We start from the raw sequence: 26,585 nt of genomic DNA on the forward strand, positions 1-26,585 counted from the left end.
AATTTTTTTTATCTAAAGTTTGAAAGTAATTATTTTTTCCTAATATTTATTCTTATCTTCGATCATATTCTTTGTGTGTCATCTCCCACTCTCTTCCCTACTCATCTTTATTAGAGGAGAAGATGAATAAGTCGTTTAGATTTGGGATTTTACCAAAGCTTGGTTAGGAATAAGTTTTTGGCCAAATTTATAAACAAAAAAAAAAAATGTTAGACATAGAAAGAAAAACAAAAGGGCATTTTTGTCACATAGCTAGTTATTTGGGTAACACGTTTCAGATTTCAGACTTGTCACTTGCTACAACTCATCTATTTAAGCTAAATTTTTAAAGCCCATTTCAGGTATGATCCGGCCCAGTCCATATATGACCGGACCCGCCGTTTCGCCGGTTTGTAAAATGGCCTTCTGCTGGCACTGAAGCCAGTCTGACGCAGTTCTTCGTTCAATTTTTTGACAATATGACGACAACCACCGTGCCTCCTCTGTCGTCCGAACTCCCAGCCGAGGAACCCGCCACCTCTTCAACTTCAACGACGACGGCGACGACTACGAAGGTCCCTGTGGCCCCGTCTCCTCCGAAGACCCCTAACCGTGAGCCGATTTCTGAAACCTCTGTCGATACTCAGCAACAAGATCAATCAAATCCCGGCACTCAGCATAGCTCCGTGCCTTACAAGATTCCTGAATGGAGTGGACCCCCGTGTCACAAATTCTACTTCGAGGTCCTCAATGATGGCTCCATAGTTGATCAATTCGACGTGTAAGTTTATTTTCATTTTATTAAATTTATGAAACGATCTTTAGTTTATTTTCCTGTAGAGTATAGTTGTGCATGATTAAAGTAATGTAGTGTTGTAATTCGTTTTTGTTACTGACTTGATGTTAAATGTTGAAGTACGAGTTAGACAATATGAAATTGGTCACAATGTTGAGATTAAGAAAAATGGAGTTGTATATTCGAATAACTGTTTTTCCTGTTAACATTACCAGGATTTGCGTCGAGACATCTTATCTTTTCTCTTGATTGTTAAAGGGTTTGATATTATTGTTGTTCAGGTACAAGAAGGGGGCTTATATGTTTGGACATGTAGACCTCTGTGATTTTGTTCTTGAGCATCATACTATTTCTCGCTTTCATGCAGGTGATTATTTTTTATTTTGATTTTCTTCTTTGCTATGCGATCAGTTCAAGCTTTGTTACCCAAGAATATATGTCTAAGTGGGCTTCCATTGGTTATTTAAACTACTCTAACTTAATCCCTTGTTCCTAAATTATCAGTTATTCAGTTTAAGAGAAGTGGAGATGCATATCTGTATGACGTTGGCAGTACGCATGGAACTTTTATTAACGATAAGCCGGTATCATAATTCCGTTTTGTTTTTGCTTGTTGTTTTGTTTTTAGAACTGTGTAATTGTGTTGCATGTTTCAAATGTTTAGAGGTAGGTGAATCTTCCACTTTTTACTGGAATGTTTTTATTCAATTTCCGTTGGTTGTGATGCAAATATTTTTCATTTACACTTCAAGTTATGCGCGAAAATATACCATAGGATTTCAAAAGCTATTTCAACCTTGACTTGTGCTAATATTTATACTTTAGTGGTTTGAATTAGGAGTTTCAAACCATTGCATCTCTATAAATCTTTTGAGATTTTATTAATTTTAGCTTTCCATTCATTTAAATTCACTTGGGAATGAATGCACACAAATGGCATCATAATGATAACTTATCCATTTTATCAAATTCATACTTGTTTGACACTATCTTAGTCCATGTAAATGGTCTTTCCTGTAAACTCATATCTGCATTTTTATTAAATATGAATGCTTGTCAATCTGTAATGCATTTTTCTTTGTTTTTAACTAGTATAATAAAATTTGTCGTCTGATTTTCCTACATTAACAGGTACAGAAAAGGGTTTATGTGGACCTACATGTTGGTGATGTTATTCGTTTTGGCCAGTAAGTGAAATATAATGTGACTTTGTGATATGATATCCTTGTCTACGTTTTACTTGTCCATATTTTCAGGTCACTATACACTCCTTACGTAATATTTGTGTTTCTCTTGATTAGTCTGATTTTCAGCTAGGTATCTAATTATTATAGTAGATTATGCTTTATTTGCTAGGAATTCTAAAATGTTATGTGTGTACTAGTCCTACTAAGAAGTATCTTGATGACTCTATGGAGATAATCTTACTATTATACTTGTTAAGCTGGTAGCTTAGCTCCTTAGAAGCAGCTAGCTTGCAGACAGCTCATAAAGAATTCCATACTAACAGCTCAAAACTGGTGATGTGTTTGCATGAGGGAGACTGCTAACTTATGCTGTCTATTAGCTAGTTTGTTTAAGAAGCAATTTAACTTTCTAGATGATAGATATAAAGTTACCGAATTGTTGTCTGGTCTAAGAAAGTCGCAGCTACTTCCTTATTGGCCACGTAAAAAAAAAATTTTAAAGATTTCAAGCTAACACATGGGCCTGACATTAGAGTAAAAGCACTTAAAACATTTTTTTATTGTATCAACTTATGAGTGGGTGGCCGTTAGCACTGATTTCTGTCAACTGCTATGTCAACTGCTATGTGGTTGATCTATAATGCTGATACAAGACTTTAAAACTCTGACAAGCCTTGTTATTTTTTTATTTCCGTTATTATTTCATCTGTAAAGTTAACCTTACTGCAGTAATGGTGTTATTTTGTTGATTCTTTGTTATCACCACATTAGATTTGTTGTAATTGCCCAGCTTAGTGTTATCATGGTATGTGATAGAAGCTTTTTTTTTTTCTGATTTGACTCTATTAGGTTATTGGTTGTATGTCAAATATCTTAAAAGAAAAAATGTGGATATTACCTGTAAATGCTCACAGTTTTTCCAACTTACATACTGATATTTGTAGTTGTGTTTTATTGTTTGTATTATTCTTTCACAGGTCTTCTCAATTGTACATTTTTCAAGGACCATCTGACTTGATGCCACCAGTAAGATTTCTTTGACAATAATTTATCTAGTGGATTGATATGATACAAAAATCCAGCTCCAGATTTTACTTATAAATTTTGGAATTACTTAGTTCTGGAGTAACTTCTGTTTCATTTATTTTCAATTACCCCTTATTGAGCATAGATCACTCAATCAAATATTTATAGAATGGATCAATGGCGCCATACTTTTTCCACAAAATGCGACACGGTTTTACTGTTTCAAGCTAGTTGACCAAAGCATATTTAGAAGATAAGATGAAAATTAACATACATAGTTATCGCACCTGAAGAATTTTGTATGTTACATGCAATCTCAACCACTGTAGGTATCTTGATCTAATTGTCTAAAAATTCTGTTGTAATTTACGTAGAAGGAGGAGCTCGAATCAAAGGCAGGAGATGAGCTGGCAGAGTCATTGAATACTCTCTTCACCAGCATATCCACCATGGTCAAATCTGAACTCCAGGTCAGATCTCAACATAGCTTTTTAATATATATATATATATGAAATCAAACCCTAATTTAATACATTGATATTGTTTTAGGGGACAAACAATACGTTAGAACTTTTGGAGAAGATGAATATGAGAGTGGCAGATGAGTACAAAGGGTTCGGTGATGTGGCTGCAGGGTTAAGGGTTTTTGTGGAGCAGTTGAAATCAAAAAGCGGGAGCTTTGATGAGTATGTTCAACAGATTGATTCAATTGAGCAACAAGTAACGCAATTTGAAGTTGTGATTTCGATGCTTGATAAATATATTTCTCTGCTAGAATCCAAAATTCAGTCCGTGTATCAACAGCAACATCTGCCTTCATCTTCATGAATCAAGCTTTCGATGATGCTCGAAATGATTTTGTACATTTTAGTCCCAATAAAACATTGTTGTTATCTGTTTTACATGTAAATAAATTTCGTGAACTTTAAATCAATGAAATACTAGAGAAGATTTTATGTAGAAAATGATAGGCTTTCTGGAAATTATAAGAACTGACTAATTTGGAAGATGGAGTTTGAGAAACAGTCTAGGTTGGGAAGTATTTCAAGAACTACATCAAACCCAAAATCTATAATCTGGAAGGACGAAATTGTGCTAGGTTGGCATAGTAGAAGCCTCAATTCTCTATTAAGTTTAAGCTTTTGGATGTTTATGCAAATATTTAACTTATATTGAGTAGGACTTGGTTGAAGTTCGGTTGTATGAATGGGTTGATATGACACAATCTGGTTTAACTTGTTTGATCCGTTTTAATATAAAATAATTTATTCTGTCAAAATAAATAAAATTATTATAATTCTAACTCAATTAATTTACATACATACATGCAGGTCATGTTCAGATTGTAAAAGATCAACTCGAATGTTATCCGATTAGCAAATGGGTTGACCTGTATACAATTTAAATCAAATTTCACATTAAAAAAAAAAAAAACCTTAATTCAATCCTAATTTTTCATATATCATTTGTCATGTTATCCAATCATATCTGAAACTAGACATGTCCAAATGGTCAGGTTGGGTCGTGGGCCAGCTTAGCTCGGACAAAAAAAAAGCGAGCTCCGTGGGGTTATGACCCATAATCTGTGAATTGTGTTAGCTGCGAATTATGCTTGGAGCTTTAGGATAAGAGGCCCGTTGGCCGGCCTGCGAAAAGAAAAGGTTTTAAAATTTTGAAAAATTAAGAAAAAAATTATTTGATGCAACGGGCTTGACACTGTACAACAGACTGCACCAGTTAGAACCTAGCATAGCCCACCGATGTGTATTGCGAACTGTCCCCTCTGTCTTCAATGGTGCAAGGAAACAAGGAGAAAGTACAAAAATTTCCCCAAATTTATAACTAGTGTTTTTCACACGCATTAGCGCCTCACTCCGCGGAATCTTTTTTATTTTATTTTATTTTTATTTCCTTTAAAAGCTCCCGTTCGCCCAAATGTATCGCAAATAACCGCAGTTCAGGCGCCGAGGCACGAGAACTTTATATATATAGACGTAGAAACGAACCTAACTAGTTTTTTTAACCAAAGGTTGAAGTAGTAAACCACTACTCCCGTCAGCTTCGTCTTTTTCCTTCAACTGTAAGTGATTTCTCTTTTTGGTTATTTGTTCAGATCTGACTATTCATGATTTTTTTTTCTGCTGTAAATGGCGTGTGGATTTGAGGAGATCTTGATTTGTTTGAATATGATTAATAAATTGCTAACCCGGTTGTTGAAATGTAAGTTTCGAATGGATTAGATGGGTAGAATAAGAATTAAAGAACGGTAACATCAATGGAGATTTGATATTTTGTTTGGTGAAATATATTAGTGATGAGCTAATTGAGCATTTGATGCATGTGTTTACAAGAATGGGTAGAAGATCTGAGTTTATGAAGCTGAACCGGTGACATGTGTTTATATAATTTTTTATATGGTTCTTGTCATTCTAGATTAATGGGTTATGTGATGGAGGTCTTGGAATCAAATCGTTTCTGTACCATGGTTAAGATTGGGGATTAGGAGGATTGGGGTCATTTGGAGGGATATGAAAAGGTAAAAGAGAAATGTGGGCACCAGTTAGTTTAGATTTTAAAGTTTCTTCTAATCGTGCTGGAGGTTTTGGGATGTAAAACTACGTAGTGGGGCTTGAAAGTTTGGAATGTAGAGTACGGGGTGTTTATCTGAGTTAATTTGTGTGGCCTATGAATTTTGTTTCTGTTGATGAATTAGTTTTTCCATTTTTCTGTTTTTCTGTTTTACTTTCTTCATGGCCTCTTTGTGTTTTCACTAAAAACAAATGATCTCTGTTTTTCTGTGTGAAATATCTCTTTAACACAACAAATAATACAACAATTATGTGAACAAAGGAGTAGACTCTTTTGGGTGTTTTTTAGTTCAACTGCAGTGCTGTTTAGCGCCAATTTTGAGGTGCCTTTATCAATATGTTCATTCTGTTCATTTGATAGTCAATAATCTCTATTTAGCAAGATTCTGGGAATTGTAAAAGATGAAGTGTTTCCTTCTCGTCCATTAGATGAACTGTTGATTTGAATTTCTTGTTTAGATCACAAATATGCCTGTATTTAATACCAAATTTTCTTTTAAAAAAATAATCTGCTCATGTTAATTTGTTGAGAATTCAGAACTGAATGTAGTTTGTTGTTTTTCTTTTCTTTTGCAATATTGGTTTGACTGTGTCCACTTTTGGATTTTTTTTTTCCTCTCCTTTGTCCCGTAGCCTTTGCTGTGGTTTCAGAATTTGGTTCTTAGTAAGTATGATGCAGTTGTCAATCTCTCATAGGACCTTGGTTTCAGTGACCAATAGTATTTGAATTACTTGGTATCTGTTACTTTAGTTGTGGCTAAGTGGCAGTTAGCTTGTTGATATACTCTAGATGATTGTGAATGGTTTTGGTGTGTGTCAGTAGGGGGTTGTGACGAATTTTGAAAAAATTACTGGGATGTATGAGAATCTATAGTCAGTAGCTTATTCTTTCTATTGTGTTGTGTAAATATGATGATTGTGATTGACCATTAACCATAAATAATAATAAAAATATCAATTATTATTATTAAAAAAATTATTTGTTTCGAGTATTAAAAAGCAAACTCTTTCATACTTTGCTTTTTCCTCTTAGTTTAAGTTCTTTTTTTCTTTTTAAAAGTTTATGGCAGACAATCTCTTTTAGTTGGGAAGGTTTTACCTTTTGATGCAACATCATTGAAGATTATTTATTGATAGATTTTTAATTCATCTGAAACGTTGATGGCTTGCTTACTGTGAATATGATTTTGATTGTTATTGAAGTAAAATTCTATTGATCTCTGTTAGTTTTGCTACCCCTTTCAAATGTGTGAAGAGTTTTCTAATCATTGTAAATCTAAAAGCATTTTCATATTTAATTATCCACCTTTATAACTTTAGAATACCATACTCTATTTTCTTTCCATCATTTCCCCTTTTCCCATTCCAAATCATCTCAGAGATATCCTTGAATTGAGCCATAAAATTAAAACCATGCAAATTTCAGGTTGGCTGTGGAAGTTTAGCAAACAAAACAAGAATGGTTCTTGAAACCATTTTATCTCCTCAAAGGAGGTCAGCGTCATTCAAGAGGCAATTTCCTCGAGATGAATTGGGAAGTTGGTCAACACTCCTCCAGAGGCATCGTTTCCTCTTGACAGCACTGGCCCTCTTGGGATTTCTTTGTACTGTATATCTCTATTTTGCTGTCACTCTAGGTGCCACAGAGTCATGTACCGGATTAACTGGAGCTCAGAGAGCTCAATGTCAATTAGAGCATGTGAAGACCTCTGTCTCAAAGGGCAAACTGAAATTTTTTTAGCATATAGTTCACAACCCAACTCATTGTTTTTTATGTTAAATTTCAATTTTGGGAGGGTCGGAAAATTGAAGAATGTTATGTGGTCACATTAAATTGTGGTTCAACTTGGTGGTGTTTATGATTGATTGTATAAGAATTTGTTTTGGAAGTTGTAGTCTATATATCAATGATTATTTTTTGTGGTTTTGGTAATTTTTCTTAATGATAGTATAATGAAATTTTGTTAGTGGAGTTAGAACCTTCTTGTAATTGTCATAATATTACTTGTTAATTTATGTTAATTTTTAGTGTAAAATTTAGGTTGTGTATACATATGCATTTTAAAAAAACAAAAAAAGTTTTAAAAAAATCCACATTATTGTCCCTGTTATTGGGTTTATTTGGAACTGAGTTTGTTCGAGCTTGAATTAGGTTCGAATGAGTCTAAAACAAGTTTAAATTCAAGTTTGAAAATTTAATGTTTTTGAATTTGAGTTTTAGGGTGTTCAGATAGTTAAACTTGTAAGTTTAAAAATTTTGATACAAAATAACGTTGTTTTAATAATAAGTTAAGTTAAAAACTCAATTTAAATTCGAATTTGAACTCCTTTAAAGCAAACTTGATGAGCTTAAATTCTGTTTTATTTGAATCTAACCCTAATTGGGTTGACAGGGGTTGTTCAATGGCTCTCAAGCTAACATTTAATTTTTTTTTTTTTAGCATGAATAATATTTGAATTAGATTATTTTTTATTACATAATTAATTACAGCAAGTAGATTAAAATTTCAAGTTCAATTATTAATCTTATAATTATTAAATTAGACCAATTAAAAATATAATTTTGATATACTACCAGTGAATTTGACTTTTGAGTCCAAATTCTTATTTTTTGGACATACTCTTTTTGCCATTCACACCACTCTGTCGGGGGTTTTTTTTTTTTAATTTTGTTTGTTGTGTACAGATTCGGGCTGCAGGTCCGCGGGCCTGATTTTAATTTGTTTCAACGTTAGAATTTTTTCCCCAAACTGAACAACCATATATAAGGCTGTAAAGTTAGAGCTCATCAAGTCAAGAGTGGTAAGAAAGAGTTCAGTGAATCAGAGATTGCGTAGCAATGGCGGAGACTTACGTACAAGAAGAGCATCTCGATGTTCTCACTAAAACTGGTCAGAAAACTGGCCTTTCTAAGACCAGGCATGTCTCCTCCGTTACTATTTTCTCATTCTTTGCATAGATGAATATACTCAGGTTGCAACTCGTCCAAACGATGTTTAGTGAATTATATTCAGCGGTGTTTTCCCTTTTAGACCGGTAATAATTTCTTCTTAAGACATCCATCAGTTTCAGCCAGTTTCCAATTGAAGTCCATAGCCTCGTTTTGATGATTTCTCTTCAGAAGTCTCTGTATATATGATGAATTTAATAATGAAGTCAGTGATTTTATACTACAAATTTCGTTATGTGAATTTGATTTGACTTGTGTTAAAGGAGGATTATTTTTGAGGAAAACTTGTTTTAATTTGATGAAATGTTTTCTCTGTTATCTATATACTTTGTGAATTTGTCAACAGTTTTGAAAATTGTTCTCAATATTGTTATTTTTTCCCCTCTTAGCTAGCATATTTAATTTTATAGCATCATTTGTTAAATTGATGTTTCTCTGTTAAATATGGCACTGGTTGTTTATAAATTATCTGTTCTCTCTAATATTTGTTTCAAGATTGAACTCTAAGCATTGGTATTTTGTTGTTGGCTAATTGTTAATCTTACTGGCATATTGTAAAGCTTTATCATCTTCTGAGAATGCTGCATTGCCTTTATTTTTGTGCATTGGTTTTGATATGTGATATATAACAGAATGTCTGATACTTTGTGGTTTTCAGCTGTAACAAAATGCTCTATGTATTAATATTAGTCTAATTATTGTGTGTTTCTAAATTTGCTTGTTTAAAAATAATTTTGCTGTCCATTCAGGGTAGATGTTCATCGAGATGGAGATTACCATCGAGCTGTCCATGTGTGGATTTTTGCTGAGAGTACACAGGAGCTACTTCTCCAACGACGTGCTGACTGTAAAGATTCATGGCCGGGGTTGTGGGATATCTCAAGTGCTGGACATATAGCAGCTGGTGATTCATCACTTATAACAGCCCAGTTACGGAATCTATTCTTGACAATATGGATTTCTCTTGATGCTAGTTAATGATAGACTTGTTTTTTTTTACCCTTTTTGTGTTTTTTTTTCTGGATCTTTCTTCTTTATGCCTTGTTAGCACTATGGAGAAACTACTGTTTTTCTATATAATATTGTTCCTGTGTCTTTTCTGTTTGATTACTCTTCTATATTTTTATGGCACATAAATTACCATTTTTGTTTAAAGAGTTAGTGAAGCATTATACTAGATGTTTTCTTCCATCAGTCTACCACTGCTTGTGTTGGATTTTAGGAGGCATTGGTGGTACACTAGGATGACTGTGATCCCTGGGGCATCTACATATGCTTTTTTTTAGAGAATTTTTGCAACAGAGACTGCATGACCACAGGACACCTGCTTGTATAAATTTTGTAGTTATATGAGTCACCTTGGTTCATTTTATATTGGTTTGAGATTTCTTTCCAATATAGTTTGCAAAGTCTCTCTGTTTCAATAGTTGGCCAGTACTATGTGATCATCCAATAGCCTCCTTCGAGTTGTTGGAAGATACACGTTTCTTGCTCTTTGTACCATTTAACAATGTATATGATCAATGTAATGCAGTAGAGCGAGGGAGGGGTGATTGAATCAATAATTATCTACTTTTTTAAATTTTTAACCAGATAAATTCTTTACCATTTGTTAATTTTCTGAGGTGCCCAAGGTATCAAGGAGGAGCTGGACATGCCATCATAATATTTTATCCTTTATACTTTCTGATGCTGGTTTTAGAGTAGTAGATTTTTAGTAGTCCCTTTTTCTGTGATATCTATTATGATCTTTTTGATGCTAATGATGGCTACTGGAAGCTGATCCTTTTTAAAATTCCTTTTCCTATGCTGAAGCTCTTAAGAAATAATTTTTATATTAACTGATTCTCTTTTATGTCAAACATGATTTAGTTCTCAAACTTTGTATAAACAAAATGCACCTTTAAATGATTATTGGTGGTGCTTCAGAGATTGATAGAATAGACTTCTCTTCTTCTTTTTTTCCACTCCTGAATTTCTTTCATTTATTTTTTTATTCTTGCATGACATAGATTTGACACAGTTTTTCCTTTGTGCTGGTTCTGGTTTTAAAATTTTCTGCTAAATAGTAATGCTTGCTAATGAAACCTGGTGTTCTTTGCAATCAGGAGGGAGCTTCATGAAGAGCTTGGTGTAAACCTTCCTAAAGATGCATTTGAGTTGATTTTTGTTTTTCTCCAAGAGTGGTCAGTATATGGAACCCCTTCATATTGTATGGCACTTATGTATATGTTCTCATATTTAGTGGCCTTTATGAGGCGTACTAGGTAATGTCCTTTTTCCATTATTGTCAAGGCCAGTAGCCTTCTCCTCGTCTTCTCAGTGAAGTCATGGAGCCTTTTTCTCTTGAGTTCTTTTTGGGGGAAAATATGAAAAGAAATGGAAAAAAAGCATCCATTTCTTCATCACAATAGTGATTAATTACTGAATGAAGTATTTAAAAAATTTGAAGGTGGAAAGAGGAAGTGGTCCTGTGTGGCTTGAAATTGAGTTTGAATCAACTTAGGCATCTCTTCTTGCCTAAAATTGGTGGAATATTATTGAAAAGGATGACCTGTTTGTATTTAATTAATAGATCAAACAATGAGAGCTTTGTCAATTTAAAGAGTAACAAAATTCTCTTGTACAACACTAAAATGTCAAACACCTAATCAACATTTAACATTTGCTGGACTTTAAAGATGCCTCGTGTGCCTTGGCATGTGCACTTGAAACAGTTGAACACAAAACACTAGGCTGTTTCCCTCTAAAAAAAGTGTCAGAATAGTGTAGTTCTTACTGTAACATAAGTTTTAAAGATATTGGAAAAAATACTTTTAGTTCTAAATTAGTTTATTGCTAGTCTGGGGTAAGTACTAATCTACTATGACATATCTGTTCTTGTATTTGCTTTTGCAATCTATTTACTTTGACTAATTTGTTTGGCTTTATGGCTCATATCCCCTGATGTTTTAGTTATATACTGATTTTTGTGTTTATTCTAAACTCAAAAGTGTTTTTAGTTGATCTGGATTATGAAGACCTAAAACTGTTTTTGTGCTTGATTTCTTTTACATTTAAATGCAGTGTCATTAATGATGGGAAGTTCATCAATAATGAATATAATGACGTTTATCTCATAACAACTCTAGATCCAATTCCTTTGGAGGCCTTTACGCTTCAGGTTAGGAGTGCAATAATTTTTATCAGTTGACATATCATCACTCTTGATGCAATAATTTGAATTTGATTCCTGTATAAATGGATTTCTTCAACTTTGGTAGAATTAACACTGTCATTTCAATTCAACAGTTGATTCACTCCTTTTTTTTTTTCTTCTTTTTCATTTTCTGTTGAGCAGCATCAGAACATCATAGGTTGGCTTTTGGGATCAATAGTTATTGCATGCATGGATTGCTTTAGTGTCTCTTGGAATTGATTTTCTATTAAATTTATTTACTTAAGTTCATTAGTTGTGTATTTCTTAGCCGCTTGTTACAGCATTTGTCCTAACCAACCTAAAACTAAAATTGGCAATGCAACTTCTTTTACTTGCACAATAATCTATACACTCGCACTTGCGCAATAATTATGAAAAAAATAAAATTATTGCTATAGGAACACGAAAATTCCTCTAAAAAATGGTTTGGCCATATGGAGTGATTTTATTCAGACTTCCTAAAGGATTTAAAAAAAATTAATTTTAAATTTCTCCTGCAATTCTAAGTCACTATTGCTTTGCTTGAGTACAACTTCTCCCACTCTTGTGGGCTTGCCCAGCATCAATTGATCTTGGTTTGTAATTTCTAATCAGTTGTGGCACCTGGTGTATTTTAGAAAGTGGGGCTTAAACAAGGCAAAGTACTGGTCAAGCTGCATCTGCCTGTTTGTTCACATGATAATGAGTTGGTGCTTTCTGTTGTCACACTGTTTGAGAACCTGAATGTGTTTTTGCTTTAATTTTGGGACAGGAAACAGAGGTTTCTGCTGTAAAATATATTGCTTATGAGGAATATAGAAGCTTACTTGCCAAAGAAGATCCTGAGTATGTCCCTTATGACATTGATGGACAATATGGTCAACTCTTTGATATAATTACTCAAAGGTATGCAATATGCAAACCATGATAAAATCCATTTTTCCGGTGTCAAATTCATTGTCAATACTGAACTTGTCCATCCCATGGTGAGTGAATTTGAAGGACCTAAGTTTCTTCATATAAGAATTTTTGAAAACCATGGCTTGGTTTTGTTCTGCCATCATTGAAATCTTACTTTTGTTTTCTCTTGGGCTTACTAATATATATGTTGGTGGATTAATATTCTGGCATAGGACAATGAAGTTGGTCAATGCTGTCATCTTGTCTATATCCAATTTCTCTAGCCAAGTGTTTCCTACTAACCATGTCTTTTATTTAAATTTGATGTAGGTACAAAGAGAACACCATGGAGCGCAGTTTGTCTCTACAAAAGAAATTGCGTCGATATGCTCCGGTTACCCTAAGTGCAGAGGTTGTCAATTTTCTGTTGTCCCTGGTTTTCTCTCTTGCCTTATATGGCGTCTGTCTAATTAATGATCTCCAAGCTTCTACTTCCAGTTGATTTAAAGTAATTTTGATGTGGGGTGTGATAATATGTGTTTTGTTTCACCTCAAGGCTTTCTTTTATATTTCTCACTGGGGACATACTGTAAGGACAATTGCTGCTGAATCTACAAGAATGGTGCATTGCTACTTGAGTTCACAAATGTAGAAGTGCTTTTCTGATGGGTTTAGTTGTTGGTGGGAATGATTGAACCATCCATTAAACTTTTTTTCATTTATTGAAAGATGCGGATTACAGTTTGTGGACTTATGAATGTCTTTGTTATGCTCTTATTTCCTTGTGAGGTAGTGGGAGATGGTGAATCTTTTTGGGAAGTTTCTGTAGTTTTTACTGTCATTTTGGAAATATAAAAATGAAAAATTTATGAGCGGATGGCACAGATGATATAGGGAATTGGCTAGTAATCTATATGTAACATCTTAAAATTCTCACATTGCATTTGATCGAGGTATAAGTTCTGCAGATTATAATTGATTTCATCAATCAACTTTCTTTATTATTATTTTTTTAATTTCAACCTGCTTCTATATAGCTTGTGTACCTTGTACCAGAATATTATATTAAATATTGATATTTCACCGTACTTGACCAAAATAAATGCAAGAAAAATAAACAATTTTTATTATTCAAAGAGAATTTATATTTTATTGATAATGGTACTGCAACTTATATTTTTTTGGCGTGAATGTTGTCCTGCTAAAATTTTCTTTTCCTCCCTTTATGCAGTTGACTGGGCTTTCAGATGCAGACAAGGAGGCTCTGGGTTTACTTATTAAGGCTGCAACAATTATGGATGAAATCTTTCACTGGCAGGTTGTATTTATGCATGCCTATATATATATGGATACTCTTGATGCATAAACAGTGCATGTGATTATACTACGTGTTTCTTATGTTGATTCCATGATCTGTGCTATTCTGCCATGTGGAAGACTTCATTGTTGATATGCTCCATGTTAGGTGGAACATTCTTTCAAAATTGATCTTTTTATGTGATCTAAAGTATATTTGACTCCTTCCCTAATTATTTTAGACAGAAAAATGTTAGGGTAGTTCCACTTTTATAAGCCAGTCTCATGCAGCATATAAATACAAGTTGGGCATGTCTTGGTTTATCTCATTATCGGGGAAATAAAGAGATTCGTTGTTCATGACCCTGCTTCACCCTACTTTTTATTTGAACAAGTAAAAGTTATGTCTTGGTTCGAGTAGGGATAGCATTTCTCTTCTGCATGTCCATTGAGTTTTGAAAAATCCAAACATCTCAAAGATAGATAGAGAGGTAGGAATTTTATCGGATGGACCGCACTCCTTCGTATACGTCAAGAGTCCATTGATGAGAAGGGAAAAAGGACAATGCAAAATGCTTATACTTTGGAGTATTTTTTTTTTCTTTAAATATGTTTAAGGACATGGTCTGCTAAATGTTGAACTTGAAGGAGCGATTGGCCTTTGAGTTCATTTACAAGTTCCTCTATCGCATGTGGCTTTGGGTTGCTGGCATAGAGCTTATCAAGATAAAGCAGAAAATAAAACTCTGCTTTTGCTTTTCAGAATATTAACCTCTGGTTATTTGAAGTCGTTGGACTTATAAATGGTCCCAAAATTACTTGTAGTTTTAAGTATCCTAATTCCTATACACAATGATGATATACCATGATGGGGTACACATGAGTATGTGCTTACCATCATATCTCTTGACCAGCATCAAAATTTAGTTATACTTGATCATACATGTTACTTGAAAAAGAAGGGACAATATTTGGCTATATTTCTGTGGGTGATCCATTTCAATGATTTGGGGGTCTCGTCCTCGTCAATATGACTATTGTGTCCACCTTACATTAACACCAGTTTGGATCTGAATCTAGTAGCATACACTTCGCAACAGGGTGATTAATGGTTAGAGAAAGCCAATGCAGCTGTGAAGGCCATAATTAAACACTCTATTAATTAAGTAGTATATGAAGATGGAGAAACATGTGGTGGATGAAAGTAATTTCGATATGCTTTTAATTCAGTGTACCTGACATCTTCAATGGAAGTTGACATTTGATTTATTAATTTGCTTTATGGCTATAGACAAGCTGTATATGAATTATTTTCCATCATTTGTAAGCTACTTAAAAATGGGGAACATTTTCCTATTTAGTTTGTAAATATATGTTGTTCAAATAGTTTTCCTGGAATTGCTAGCAAAGAAAGTATTGAGCTCTTCAGGCATTTTGCTTCTGTGTTTTTTCCCATTCCTTGTGAAAGTCCTTCAATAACAGTCATTATTATACATGCCCCTTAAAACAATTTTTGTTGTTGTGGAACCTGCATAAAAGATAGTTTAACTAAACCTGCTCTGGTTTCTTCTTTTGCAAGAACCTCGATCAAAGATATCTATATTATTAGGTACAAAATTCACATATGCTTAGTCTCCTTGTAAAAGGAATCTATGCACTCTGCTACACAGGTCTTTTTTATTTATCAATGCTTCTGTATCTATTTGAAAAAGTAGCTGAGCTGGAGTCCACATTTTTTCTTCCTCATCCCTTCTTTTAGCAAGGGTAAGTAAATTAAGAAGGAGAATTCCAAGGGGTTGATATGCTAGATTCTTAATCTTAAGTGATGTCCAGGGAAGGTATGCACTGGGTAAAGGGTAAGAAAGGTGTTTATCACCATAGCAATCTGTTACACAGTTCTGATGATAAATTTCCAGAGGGAACTTTTTGCTTGTCAAAATTGACTTAACTTTCATTGCTATTGGTAAAGGAATACCGTCCTGTAAATTAAAGATATTTGATAATAATAATTGTAATGAAGGAGTTGAAGTGAAAAGTTTGTCTAACTATGCATCATAAACTCACTTTAGATTAATATATCTTTTAATTGGCATCCTATGGCATCAAGGAATTAGGTGATATCTCTGTTAAAGATATTGCATCAAGAAATTGGAAAGTTAACTCTTTCAACTCTAGTTTTATGCATGTATTAGGTTTCTCTTTTAATTGGGTTATTTGAAATGTAATACAGGGAATTTCTTTATGCTGGAATAATTGAAGCTTTTCTAAAAATGCATGGTCTTGCTAACATAAACTTTTCTTTCTCTTTTTAAAGGTTTGGTACAGCAATCCAGTTCTACGAGATTGGTTGAAGAAGCAATCTAATTCATCAGAATTAGACAAGTTAAAGTGGATGTATTATTTGATTAATAAGAGTCCATGGTAAGTTTTCTCCTAAAACTCTTTTATATGCTTTTTTGTGTGTGATTAAGGGTAAAATACTTTCATTTTTCGATAAACCTATTTTGAAGAAATTTTGGATGGATTTAGAGTATTAATTCTTCTCTAAGAACAGGTCCTGCCTTGATGAAAATGAGGCATTTTTGACAACAGCAGATTCGGCTGTAAAGTTTCTTCCTGATGCTACAAAGTCAATTACCGGGTGGAGGGGCCTGGGATACAAAGCTGCATTTCCTATGCTAAAACCTCCTGGTGCCAACTTTTACCCTCCGGACATGGACAAAATGGTATTGGATCATATGCTTATGGCAACATATCTGAGATAGGTTCACGTTATATTTGTCTGATTATGGCAAAATTTGCTGCTATAGTCTTCCTTATGATTATTCTCTTAAATCCAGCACAAAAATCAATAACCTTCTCTCATGAACTAGGAATTTAAATTGTGGAAGAGCAGTCTATCAGAGAAACAACAAGAAGAGGCAACAAGCTTTTTTACTGTCATCAAAAGGCAGAGTGAACTTAGTTTAAGCTCTTCTTTATCTGATCATAGAGTTGATGTAACAAATCATCTACTTGGCTCCACCCATGACCTATATAGCGTTCCTTATTCTGAAGAGTATAAACCTTACCTTGTAAGAGCTGCTGAACTATTGCATAAAGCTGGGGATATAGCCAGTTCACTAAGGTAATAGTTTTTGTGAATTTTTTTGTTTTTCTTAATTCTTTTCTTATGTGTTTTTAAGAACTCTTTCAATATGTGGAGATTTGATGAAACCTTTCTTATCTTCTACAGTTTGAAGAGGTTGCTGCATAGTAAAGCTGATGCCTTCCTTTCGAATGATTATTATGAATCCGATATAGCCTGGATGGAATTGGTTAGCAGTTTATACATTAATGTTTTATATTCATGAAACTGTTTGTTATACACAGTGTCTCATTTGGTAGATGAAAACAATGTTGAAATTCAATAAAATGTAAAAGATTACCTTGCTTGTTTAACCTGCATCTCTCTTACCCTCTTAGACTTGACACAAACGCACAAAGGGACACATAAATACTAAAATGAGAAGATTTTTGGAAGAAATTCTCGCCTATTGCTTCTTTATTCAATGGGAAATATATGTAAGTATTGTCTCTTATATTAGACTACTAGAATATAGGAAGTACTAGAACATAAATAGAAAACAAATCAACAAATAGCCAATTTCCTAAGTCAGATGATCCTAATCCCAATTCCCTTGTCTTCATAGGAGCCTTCCAGGTCCACATTTGCATACCCCACAATTCCCCATTCTTCATTTTTCCAAAGCAGAAACCATTGTCCAGTGCCCCTTTTAGATATCTTAGAATTTGAGTTGCTACATTAAGGTGTTTTTGACTAGCTACATTAAGGTGTTTTTGACTAGGAGAGTGCACAAACTGGCTCACTACACTCACAACATGTGCAATATCGGGATAGGTGCAAGATAGGTAATTCAGCTTAAGCAATTGTTGGTACTTTATCAACTGGTGGATCGCTTTCAACCTCTCGTCTTTTCCAACTTTTCTAGAGGTGTTCCCATTGGTTTACATTCTAATGTACAAGTGTCTCTTAAAAAAGATATAGGGTATATTTCTTTCGAGAGATAAGAATTCCCTCTTTTCTCCTTCCTACCTCATCCCTAGGAAGTATCTCAGTTTTCTGACATCTTAACCTCAAAACCTACCTTTTATTATGCCTTTAGATTCTCAATTTAATGGTTGTCATGTCTATGAAGAATTTGGGAGTGATATAGGAAGTGAAATAGTGGGATCCCAATGCCTTTCTTTACTTGATTTCGTCCCTTGAAGGCTCTTCGAGGAAAGAGACATCATAAGACACAGAAAATTTATGAGCTTTTTATGTTAGGAAGTAGCCCACAAATACACATTTGATAAGCTCTAGGATCAAGTTTGCTATGGTTAACCTTATGATTATTATTGAACAAGATGCCGACAAAGACGTTAGGAGAGAGAATTAAGAATACAAGTATGAGGAAAATAGTGAAGGTACTTAAGGCGGTCCACGGTCCAAAATGCAAGTATCTTAGAGAGGCGATGATTGATTAGATAAGGGGCTGTAAGAATTGCTTCTCCCCAATAAGAATCTGTCATTGAGTTAGCAAACATCATGGAATGGGCAACTTTTAGGCAGTAGCAGTTTTTCCTTTCAACCACCCTTTTTTGTTGAGGAGTATGGGCACAGGAGCTTTAATGGAATATGCCACTGTCAATCAGGTATGTGTAAAGTCATTTGAAAAATGCTCTTGACCATTATCTGCATGAAAAACCTGGATAGAAGATTGAAAAGCAATTAGAATACAATGCTTTGAGATGGAGAAAACTGGGGTGGCAATTTGTTGAATAACCGAGGACTAGGGGAAGTGCAAGTTCCTGAAATGTATTGATGGCCATCTTTCTCCGTAGCATTGCCAATCATCTTCCACAAAGACAGGTCCTGAAATTCAAAATGAGAAGGAAAAAACGTTACCTTGTAGTTCATGTCTTTGGTCAATTTATTAATAGACAACAGGTTACATTTTAACTTTGGCACGTATAAGACAATTTCAATGTTAAATCTGATAAGTTAACTGTTCCTGACTATTGGCCACTGATATATTGATGTTACAGTCACACAACTTGTAGGTAGATAATGTATCCATTGATCCTGTCATATATTAATGTTAAATCTGATAAGTGAACTAGTTTATTTATCAATGGTCAAGTTGCTGGGTGGTTGCAGTATAGACTAGAGATCATGTCTTCATAATGGATGAGAGTTCCGCACTAGTGAAGGAAAGGCTCCTCCCCCTGTTGAAAATTTCTCTGTGATTTGTTATTGTCCATAGTTTACAGAATTTTTATTAGATCCCTATTTAATTAATTTTTTTTTCATCTTAAATCGGGGCTTCCTGTATTGTTTAAAAGAGCATTGTGAATTTGCTTATTTGAAAGCTTATGTTAGAACTGATATTTTCAAATAAGGATTGATAGCTTTACACAATGGATGTACAATGAACTACCAAAGGTTTGTATACTCTTGTTAGCTCAACTAAGCTAACTAGAGTTGTAATTTGTTGATCATACTTGCACTACTTGCTTACATAGGCAGAGTCTTTGATACGAACCTTAGGAGAACCGCACCTCAAACGCTAGCTATTGAGATGGGAGAGTCCAAAACCATATAAACCTCACATTAGTTGCTCATTTTTAAATGTGAGATCCAAGTCTCATATCTTGCACTTGAGATCCTAACATACCACCATGTTCCGTAGCCCCAACGCCCACGCAGGCTAGCTCACTGCTAGCCCTAAGCAAATACTGTAATGTTGGTGTTATTACCCGTGTCATACGATTGCAATTGAGAGACATGGTGATGACTCTAATACCAAATGATACAAACCTTAGAAGTGAGCTAGCCCTGAGCGAATACTGTAATGCCGACGTCACCACCCGTGTCGTACGATTGCAACTAAGAGATATGGTGATGACTCTGATACCAAATGATACAAACCTTAGAAGAACCACACTTCAAAAGTTAGCTATTGAGATGGGAGAGTCTAAAACCATATAAACCCCACATTAATTGTCTATACTTTCCAACGTGGGATCCAAGTCCCATACTGTGCACTTGAGATTCTAACAGTCCTCTACAAATAATTTGTTGCCACTTCCACTTGTATTAATGAATTGAAAGCCATCAGTCTTGGTGGTTAAGAGTAATATGAACCTCTGTATTTGATCAAACTAAATTGTTTTTTTCTCTTTTTGTTTTCCTTATATTTTGTTCTCGTTTGGTAACTTCTATAATATCTATTATCAAGCTTGGTGCTTAGTTATCCCTGTTTTAAATCTGCTTGTTATCAGCATCATATGGTTCATTGCTGAAAAAGCAGATAGATTAGGCTTGAGGAGAGTGACCAAGTTAATTTATCTATATCACAGCGAAAAAAAATCCTGGTTTCAGAGCTACTGTGCTTGATTGGAATCATTCTCATTGAAACACTTTTGACCCTCTATCTTGCTTGCGTAGGACTCTAAGCTGGATGTGACCATTGGTCCATATGAAACATATGAAGATACAACTTTTGGGTACAAGGTAAAATTTTTATAATGCACCCAGTTTAATTGCAGCCTAAGTGCAGTGCCTTTGCCATGGTCTTCTTCCAATCTAGAACAGTAGAAAAAAATTAAAAAGAGTGCCATGATTGATCCAAGAAAAAGTGGTCACTTAAGTAATTATGTTAAATGTAATATATCAGCTTAAGCTTTCCGTGTAATGATTGCTTAATATGTTGCATTATGTTTAAGGCTACATTTGAAGCATTTGTGGGAGTTCGGGATGACGAAGCGACAGCCCAACTTAAACTATTTGGTGATAATTTGCAGGTACTCTTATGAAGTCAGATATCAGTGGTAACATAATTAATGTAAATTCCTACTGTTTCTGATAAATATTGTTCTTTTACTAGGTTTTGGAAGAAAATTTACCTATGGATGATGCTTATAAATCAAAAGATGTTATTGCTGCTCCTATACGTGTTATTCAGCTTGTTTATAATGCAGGGGTAAGTGATCTGTAGAAATTCTCTAATGAGTATTGCATCTGGTTCACTAGCAAAGGATTGAAATCTCAATTTGCATCGTTTTTAGTGTTTTAACAGTACTCAATATGAAACCCTTTGCAGAAAGTTTTGCTCTCTCTCTCCCTCTCAAACGATGCAGGCACATGGTTGCTCAATTTTTCAATGCATGTTCTAATTTCTAATAATATATTTATATCTTTTTGTGCTTCAAAATGACATGTCAGTTTTGAAACAGCATTATCCTAGAACCTTGTACTCTCCCTGTAGGTATATACACAGAGGAACACATGCTGTCCTAATTCATACTCAAATTTTAAACTAGTCTTAACCATGTTTGGGAATTGAACAATATCTTGTTTACATCTTCTTACAGTCCTCTTTACATTCATACACGTGTTCACTTTGCACTGTCAAATTTTCAACTAATAGGTTATTTCTACGTCTGACTTTAAACCTAATGTATTCTGATTATGTGATTTAGATTTGATCCAAACAGTTCTAGTTGAATTATTTGGGTTGAATGGTAATCAAGTTTTTTAGTTATAGTTTATTATTGTATTTAGAGAAATGCAGTTTAGAATTTGTTGCCTTCTGTAAATTCACTAATATCCATTTTCCTTCACATTATATGCATTTGATCTTGCTGGGAAAATCGCTTGGGGTGGATTAATTTACTTCACATCAGGATGTGAAAGGTCCTCAAACTGTTGCTTTCAATTTGCCAAATGATGAACATATAGTGAAGGATCGAGGAACATCAATGGTTATGCTTAAGAATGTTTCGGAAGCAAAGTACAGTTCATTTTTTAAACTATCTAAAATTTTCATGTTGAAGTTTCTTTCATGTATATGGCCATTGTTTCTTGCTTCTTCTGAAGTTGTGTTCATGTTCTGATCTTGGCGGATAAATCTTTTAATTGTTTGACCTGTTTTCTAACCAGGTTCAAGCATATCCTTCAGCCTATAGCTGATGTATGTGTCAAAGAGGAACAGCGGAGACTTGTAGATTTCGATTCTTTCTTCACTCACACTATTTGCCATGAGTGCTGCCATGGCATTGGGCCTCATACCATAAGACTTCCAGATGGTCGAGAATCTACTGTGAGACTGGTTAGTTGCATAATTTTTTTGGTGCCATTCTACATTATTAACTACACGTCTGGTTCATGTATTTTTCTGTGTTAGTTTGGGACATGTTATGGATCTCATCATAGAGCAATAGTTTGACACTGAGATACTAGCATGTATACATGTATTTAGTGCCAATTAATTTATTCCAGCATTAATAACAATACTAAAAAAGTAGACCGTCCACATTATTGATGCTGGTGGGTTCTTACATATAGCTCTATGGATTTTATTTTATTTTTTGTATTAAAGCATGCACCATTATCTTTGCAGTTTGAGTATTCCTTAATGTGTTAATTAAATATCTTATAGTTTACTATTGTGGTTATAGTTGAATAAATTGTTGTAGGCTGTGACAGTAGTGTAGGTGATCTAAGTGTGTTCTAGTATATAAAATTCAACCTGTATCTATGAAAGAGATTAATGAAAAAGCGAACAAAAAAAGGATATAAAAAGTAAAGCTGGTGGGAGTGTCTTGTCCTCTTTGTCTTCTATTGGTATTCCTACAAATTGGAGGCATGCTATAGGACATCCGACGTGGAAGGAAGCCATGGTTGAAGAAATGGAAGCCTTAACGGAAAGTGACGTATGGAATCTCCCTACTTTTCCAGAAGGGAAAAAAAAAAAACACTCGGTATAAGTAGGTAGTTACAATAAAACGCAAAGCTGGTGGGAGTGTTGAAAAGTTTAAGGCGAGGCTTGTTGCAAAAGGGATTTTTATACCCAAAGGAAGTATGTTATAGACCTCGAAGGGACCGATTTGTTAGGGTGCAAACCAATTGAAACTCCCATTGAAGCCATTCACCAGCTCAAGAAAATTGAAAGTGAGAAGGTGGATAGAACCAATTGAAACTCCCATTGAAGCCATTCACCAGCTCAAGAAAATTGAAAGTGAGAAGGTGGATAGAAGGAAAATACCAATGGCTAGTGGGAAAACTGATTTATCTGTCCCATACTCTTTCAGACATAGCATATACTGGGGGAATGGTTAGTCGCTTTATGCAAGAGCTGAGGACCACTCAACACCTAGAAGGGGTTGTTATTCACTAGGCATGGACACCTAAGAATAGAATGATACTCTGATGTGGACAGGGCCAACTCACTCGATGATAAAAGATCAACTTTCTAGTATTGCACTATAATTGGAGGCAATGTTGTTACATAGGGATGTAAAAAACAATTTGTTGTTGCAAGATCTAATACTGAAGCTGAGTATAGAGCCATGACATTGGGTGTATGTGATTTGTTGTGCTGGAAAAATTGATGGAAGAATTGAGCCTAAGGTAGGAAGACTCTTACACTATTGTGATAACAAGGAGGCCATTAATATTGCTAATAATTAAGTTCAACATTATAGGACTAAACATATTGAGATTGACAGACGCTTCATCAATAAAAAATTCACTGGGGGACACTTGTGCATTCCATTTGTAAAGTCTAGGCGGCAACTAGCTGTTTTTTTCACTAAAAATCTAAACTCAAAATGTTTTCATGATTGTGTTTGCAAGATGGGCATGAGAAATATGTATGGTCCATCCTGAGGGGGAGTATTGGTTGTTGTAGGCTATGACAGGAGAGTGTAGGTGATCTAGTTGTGTCCTAGGAATGTTGTCTTCTGTAACTTATATGACTACCATTAATTTAGGCGGCTGGGTTGTCTGAAATTTCAGTTTGGATTATCCTCCTTGTATATAAAATTCAACCTAAAACTATGAAAGAGATTAATGAAAAAGAGAACAAGAAATTCTCAGACATTGCTGGAAATACTCTATTCATTCTGACTCTCTCTCCACCATCAGGTGTCTTAGAGCTTTTATATTACTGTCAAGCCTTACCAATAAGCTTAAATTGTTGGATCGGTTGATTAGCATTTTAGTATAAATCTTTATCTCTCTTCCTATTCTTTGAGCAGGAATTGGAAGAACTACACTCAGCTCTGGAGGAAGCAAAAGCCGATATAGTTGGTCTTTGGGCACTGAAGTTTCTAATTGGCCTGGTAAGTAACTAAATATGCATCACTTCTAAGGGATGCATCCATATGATATCACATTTTATGACAGAGATAGGCACTGCAGACTAACATGTTCCTAAAAAGCTTTCCCAAGCGTAGAAGTTATATCCCTATAAATAATCTCTCAAAGGAGTAACCAATAGAGGAATTACTGTAACAGCTAGTTTATGAAGCTAATAACTTGTGTCTTACAAGGAGCTAATAAGCAAGTAACTGTTTAAATTGGCAATAACCTCAGCAGGAGGCTGCTGCCTAATTAGTCATTCTTTTTTAATGGAAACTCAGAAAATACCTCTACCATATCCGGTATATTTAAAAACAGATTTTGAAGAGTTTCCTTGGCTCTGCATCATTGATTTACTCCATTACAACTTCTAGTATCTCTATCATTAGGTCCTTCATATTATACAATGTTATGACATGTAATATTCATGCTGGAAAACTTCAAATGCTTTACTGTGATTTATATTGAATATCAAATATGGAGTTCTTACATAAACCATAATTATTTTGTTGTTATTTTGAAAAGATATTAAGTGAACTTTCATCCATTGATTGCTCATACATCTATGAAGTTCTCTCAGCAATGCAAGTAGTTCAATTTTTAATTCTCTATCTGGGCCTATATCACATGGAAGAATCTATATTAGTTAATTATGATGATTTGCAAACCATCAGATTTGGATATTAGAGTCTTATTGTCTAATTATTTAATCTCTCACCTTTCTCCTATGAATCCGTCCATGGAGCGCAGAATTTACTTTCAAAGAGTTTGGTAGAGTCTATGTATGTCTCTTTCCTAGCAGGATGCTTCCGCTCTATACGGTTTGGCTTAGAGGAAGCTCACGGGTAAATGATTTATTCAGAATTCCTTCAATCCACGTTTTGATGTTAATGTCAATAATTTTTCTCTATCCATTAATTAATGTCAGAAAAGGACAAGCATTGCAGTTTAACTGGTTATTGGAGAAAGAGGCCTTTATTTTGCATTCAGATGATACCTTTTCTGTTGATTTTGATAAGGTAAAGTCTTCAAATTTCACTTCATTTATGGATTTACTTCAGAAAAATAAAGCCAACTTTGTTTTATTCTGAAGGTTGAAGGAGCAGTTGAGAGCCTTAGTACGGAAATACTCACAATACAAGCAAGAGGTGACAAAGAGGCCGCAAGTTTGCTTCTTCAGAAATATTGTACAATGACAAAGCCGTTAACAGTTGCGTTGCAAAAATTAGAAAACATTCAGGTACGAGCTGTGAAATTCCGTCACCTGTTAGTTTGTTTATTTAGTTGCAAATTTTTATATTTATACTGAATTAGAACTGGACAATGTATAAGATTATCCATCATGATTGCATATTTACTAGGACTAGAAATCAATTTACATTTTAGAAGCAACAATGTTGGGTGTTTCTACTGAACCTTGATGACACTCTTGTAAAAGATAATCTTAGGGAGCACATCATTTAGATCTTAAGACGTTGACTTTTTTCTGTTATTGAATTGCTTAGTATTGAAATAATTAGATGCATTGAACTATGGCTGTATATAACAATTGATATTTTGGGATAACTTTCTCATTTCAATAAAAGTGCACCAGAGAGGGAAGAAAGCAAAATAAAAATAGAACAGTTCTGACATGACATGGAGAAGAGTTAGGATCATTTTGGAGCTTGACTGGCTTTTAAATATTTTGTAAAATTGCTAGAGTTTCGTAATTTTGAACGCATAGCATTAGCGAAGAATCCCCGAGAGCCCACGAAATTTCCTCTTAAATTCACAATCATCCTTCAATAAATGTACTTTGAAAACCTCACTTTAATGCTCAATAAATCTTCCATATGATCAAACTCTGGCTTTAAACACTTATTCAATTGTTGGTCGGATCAGCGGCATCTAGATTTTGGAATATTTTTTCAGAAAACTAAATAAATTGCCCATTTTCTTTTTGAATGTCGAATAATTTCTAATTAACTAAATAATTTTGTGATTACAGAAATTTCTCCGTACGTGTTATCCGTTTACATGGATTTGCTAATTATGCTGCTAATTTTCTCTTTTTTTTCCAGGTTCCTGTGGATATTGCTCCCACATTTCCCCTAGCCAATGAATTATTCAAGTGAAAGAGAAGTGATTTGGTTTTAGGTGACAGCAAATAAATACACTGGATGCAATTAAATGTCACCGATTTGGTTTGATTGGCAATAATTTAACATTTTTGGTTTTTTTTTTCACAAATTGAAATGAATAAAAGTTGAGTTTTATTTTGGTCTGAATGAATTCTTGTTTGCATCCTCAAATTATTTTCCTTATTTATAAGGAGGTTTTTCATAGAATACTCTTGTGCATTAGGTTTTTAGATTTGTGTTGGATGTTAACCCAGTGGAGAATTCAGTCTAATTCAACCGATGGTTAGTCCAATTGACTAGTGATAGAATCAATAAATTATTCAAATAAATATAAAAAATAATATTTAAAATATTTTTATATAATTAATATATA

General features: G+C 34.2%; 3 protein-coding genes across 4 annotated transcripts; all 3 read left to right on the plus strand.

Annotated features, from left to right (window-relative positions):
* The first annotated feature begins 338 nt into the window (after window positions 1-338).
* LOC123218115 (kanadaptin-like) lies at window positions 339-3,953 on the plus strand. The gene is made up of 7 exons (XM_044639344.1): window positions 339-760; window positions 1,057-1,142; window positions 1,280-1,359; window positions 1,907-1,962; window positions 2,940-2,988; window positions 3,363-3,458; window positions 3,538-3,953. The coding sequence occupies exons 1-7, from the start codon at window positions 459-461 to the stop codon at window positions 3,814-3,816; spliced, it is 948 nt and encodes a 315-aa protein (XP_044495279.1). The 5' UTR covers window positions 339-458; the 3' UTR covers window positions 3,817-3,953.
* A 3,049-nt stretch (window positions 3,954-7,002) lies between these two features.
* LOC123218001 lies at window positions 7,003-7,509 on the plus strand. Its single transcript, XM_044639146.1, has one exon. The coding sequence runs from the start codon at window positions 7,036-7,038 to the stop codon at window positions 7,315-7,317; it is 282 nt and encodes a 93-aa protein (XP_044495081.1). The 5' UTR covers window positions 7,003-7,035; the 3' UTR covers window positions 7,318-7,509.
* An 835-nt stretch (window positions 7,510-8,344) lies between these two features.
* On the plus strand, window positions 8,345-26,419 carry LOC123218809 (nudix hydrolase 3). Of its 2 annotated transcripts, none has more exons than XM_044640447.1 (21): window positions 8,345-8,495; window positions 9,276-9,455; window positions 10,635-10,712; window positions 11,593-11,689; window positions 12,477-12,610; window positions 12,935-13,016; window positions 13,836-13,922; window positions 16,215-16,321; window positions 16,455-16,626; window positions 16,774-17,027; window positions 17,136-17,217; window positions 20,394-20,459; window positions 20,672-20,749; window positions 20,833-20,928; window positions 21,632-21,738; window positions 21,888-22,056; window positions 23,987-24,070; window positions 24,840-24,934; window positions 25,018-25,108; window positions 25,183-25,329; window positions 26,153-26,419. In XM_044640447.1, exons 1-21 carry the CDS (start codon window positions 8,416-8,418, stop codon window positions 26,204-26,206), a joined length of 2,340 nt encoding a protein of 779 aa, XP_044496382.1. In that variant the 5' UTR covers window positions 8,345-8,415; the 3' UTR covers window positions 26,207-26,419. The 2 variants fall into 2 exon arrangements, with proteins under 2 accessions (XP_044496382.1, XP_044496383.1); XM_044640448.1 differs by having other exon boundaries at window positions 8,475-8,612.
* Window positions 26,420-26,585: the final 166 nt, after the last annotated feature.

Source organism: Mangifera indica, chromosome 6 (assembly GCF_011075055.1).
Source record: "Mangifera indica cultivar Alphonso chromosome 6, CATAS_Mindica_2.1, whole genome shotgun sequence".
In the NCBI taxonomy this organism is placed as follows: Eukaryota; Viridiplantae; Streptophyta; class Magnoliopsida; order Sapindales; family Anacardiaceae; genus Mangifera; species Mangifera indica.

What these genes read in the sequence shown, in the direction of transcription:
- LOC123218115 (XM_044639344.1), top strand. Translation starts at nt 459, where the DNA reads ATGACGACAACCACCGTGCCTCCTCTGTCGTCCGAACTCCCAGCCGAG. An exon ending in GATGTTATTCGTTTTGGCCA is followed by an intron (nt 1,963 to 2,939) that starts GTAAGTGAAATA and finishes ATTCTTTCACAG; the next exon opens with GTCTTCTCAATTGTACATTT. An exon ending in TGGTCAAATCTGAACTCCAG is followed by an intron (nt 3,459 to 3,537) that starts GTCAGATCTCAA and finishes ATATTGTTTTAG; the next exon opens with GGGACAAACAATACGTTAGA.
- LOC123218001 (XM_044639146.1), top strand. Translation starts at nt 7,036, where the DNA reads ATGGTTCTTGAAACCATTTTATCTCCTCAAAGGAGGTCAGCGTCATTC.
- LOC123218809 (XM_044640447.1), top strand. Translation starts at nt 8,416, where the DNA reads ATGGCGGAGACTTACGTACAAGAAGAGCATCTCGATGTTCTCACTAAA. An exon ending in AGCTTGTTTATAATGCAGGG is followed by an intron (nt 20,929 to 21,631) that starts GTAAGTGATCTG and finishes ACTTCACATCAG; the next exon opens with GATGTGAAAGGTCCTCAAAC. An exon ending in GGCTTAGAGGAAGCTCACGG is followed by an intron (nt 24,935 to 25,017) that starts GTAAATGATTTA and finishes AATTAATGTCAG; the next exon opens with AAAAGGACAAGCATTGCAGT.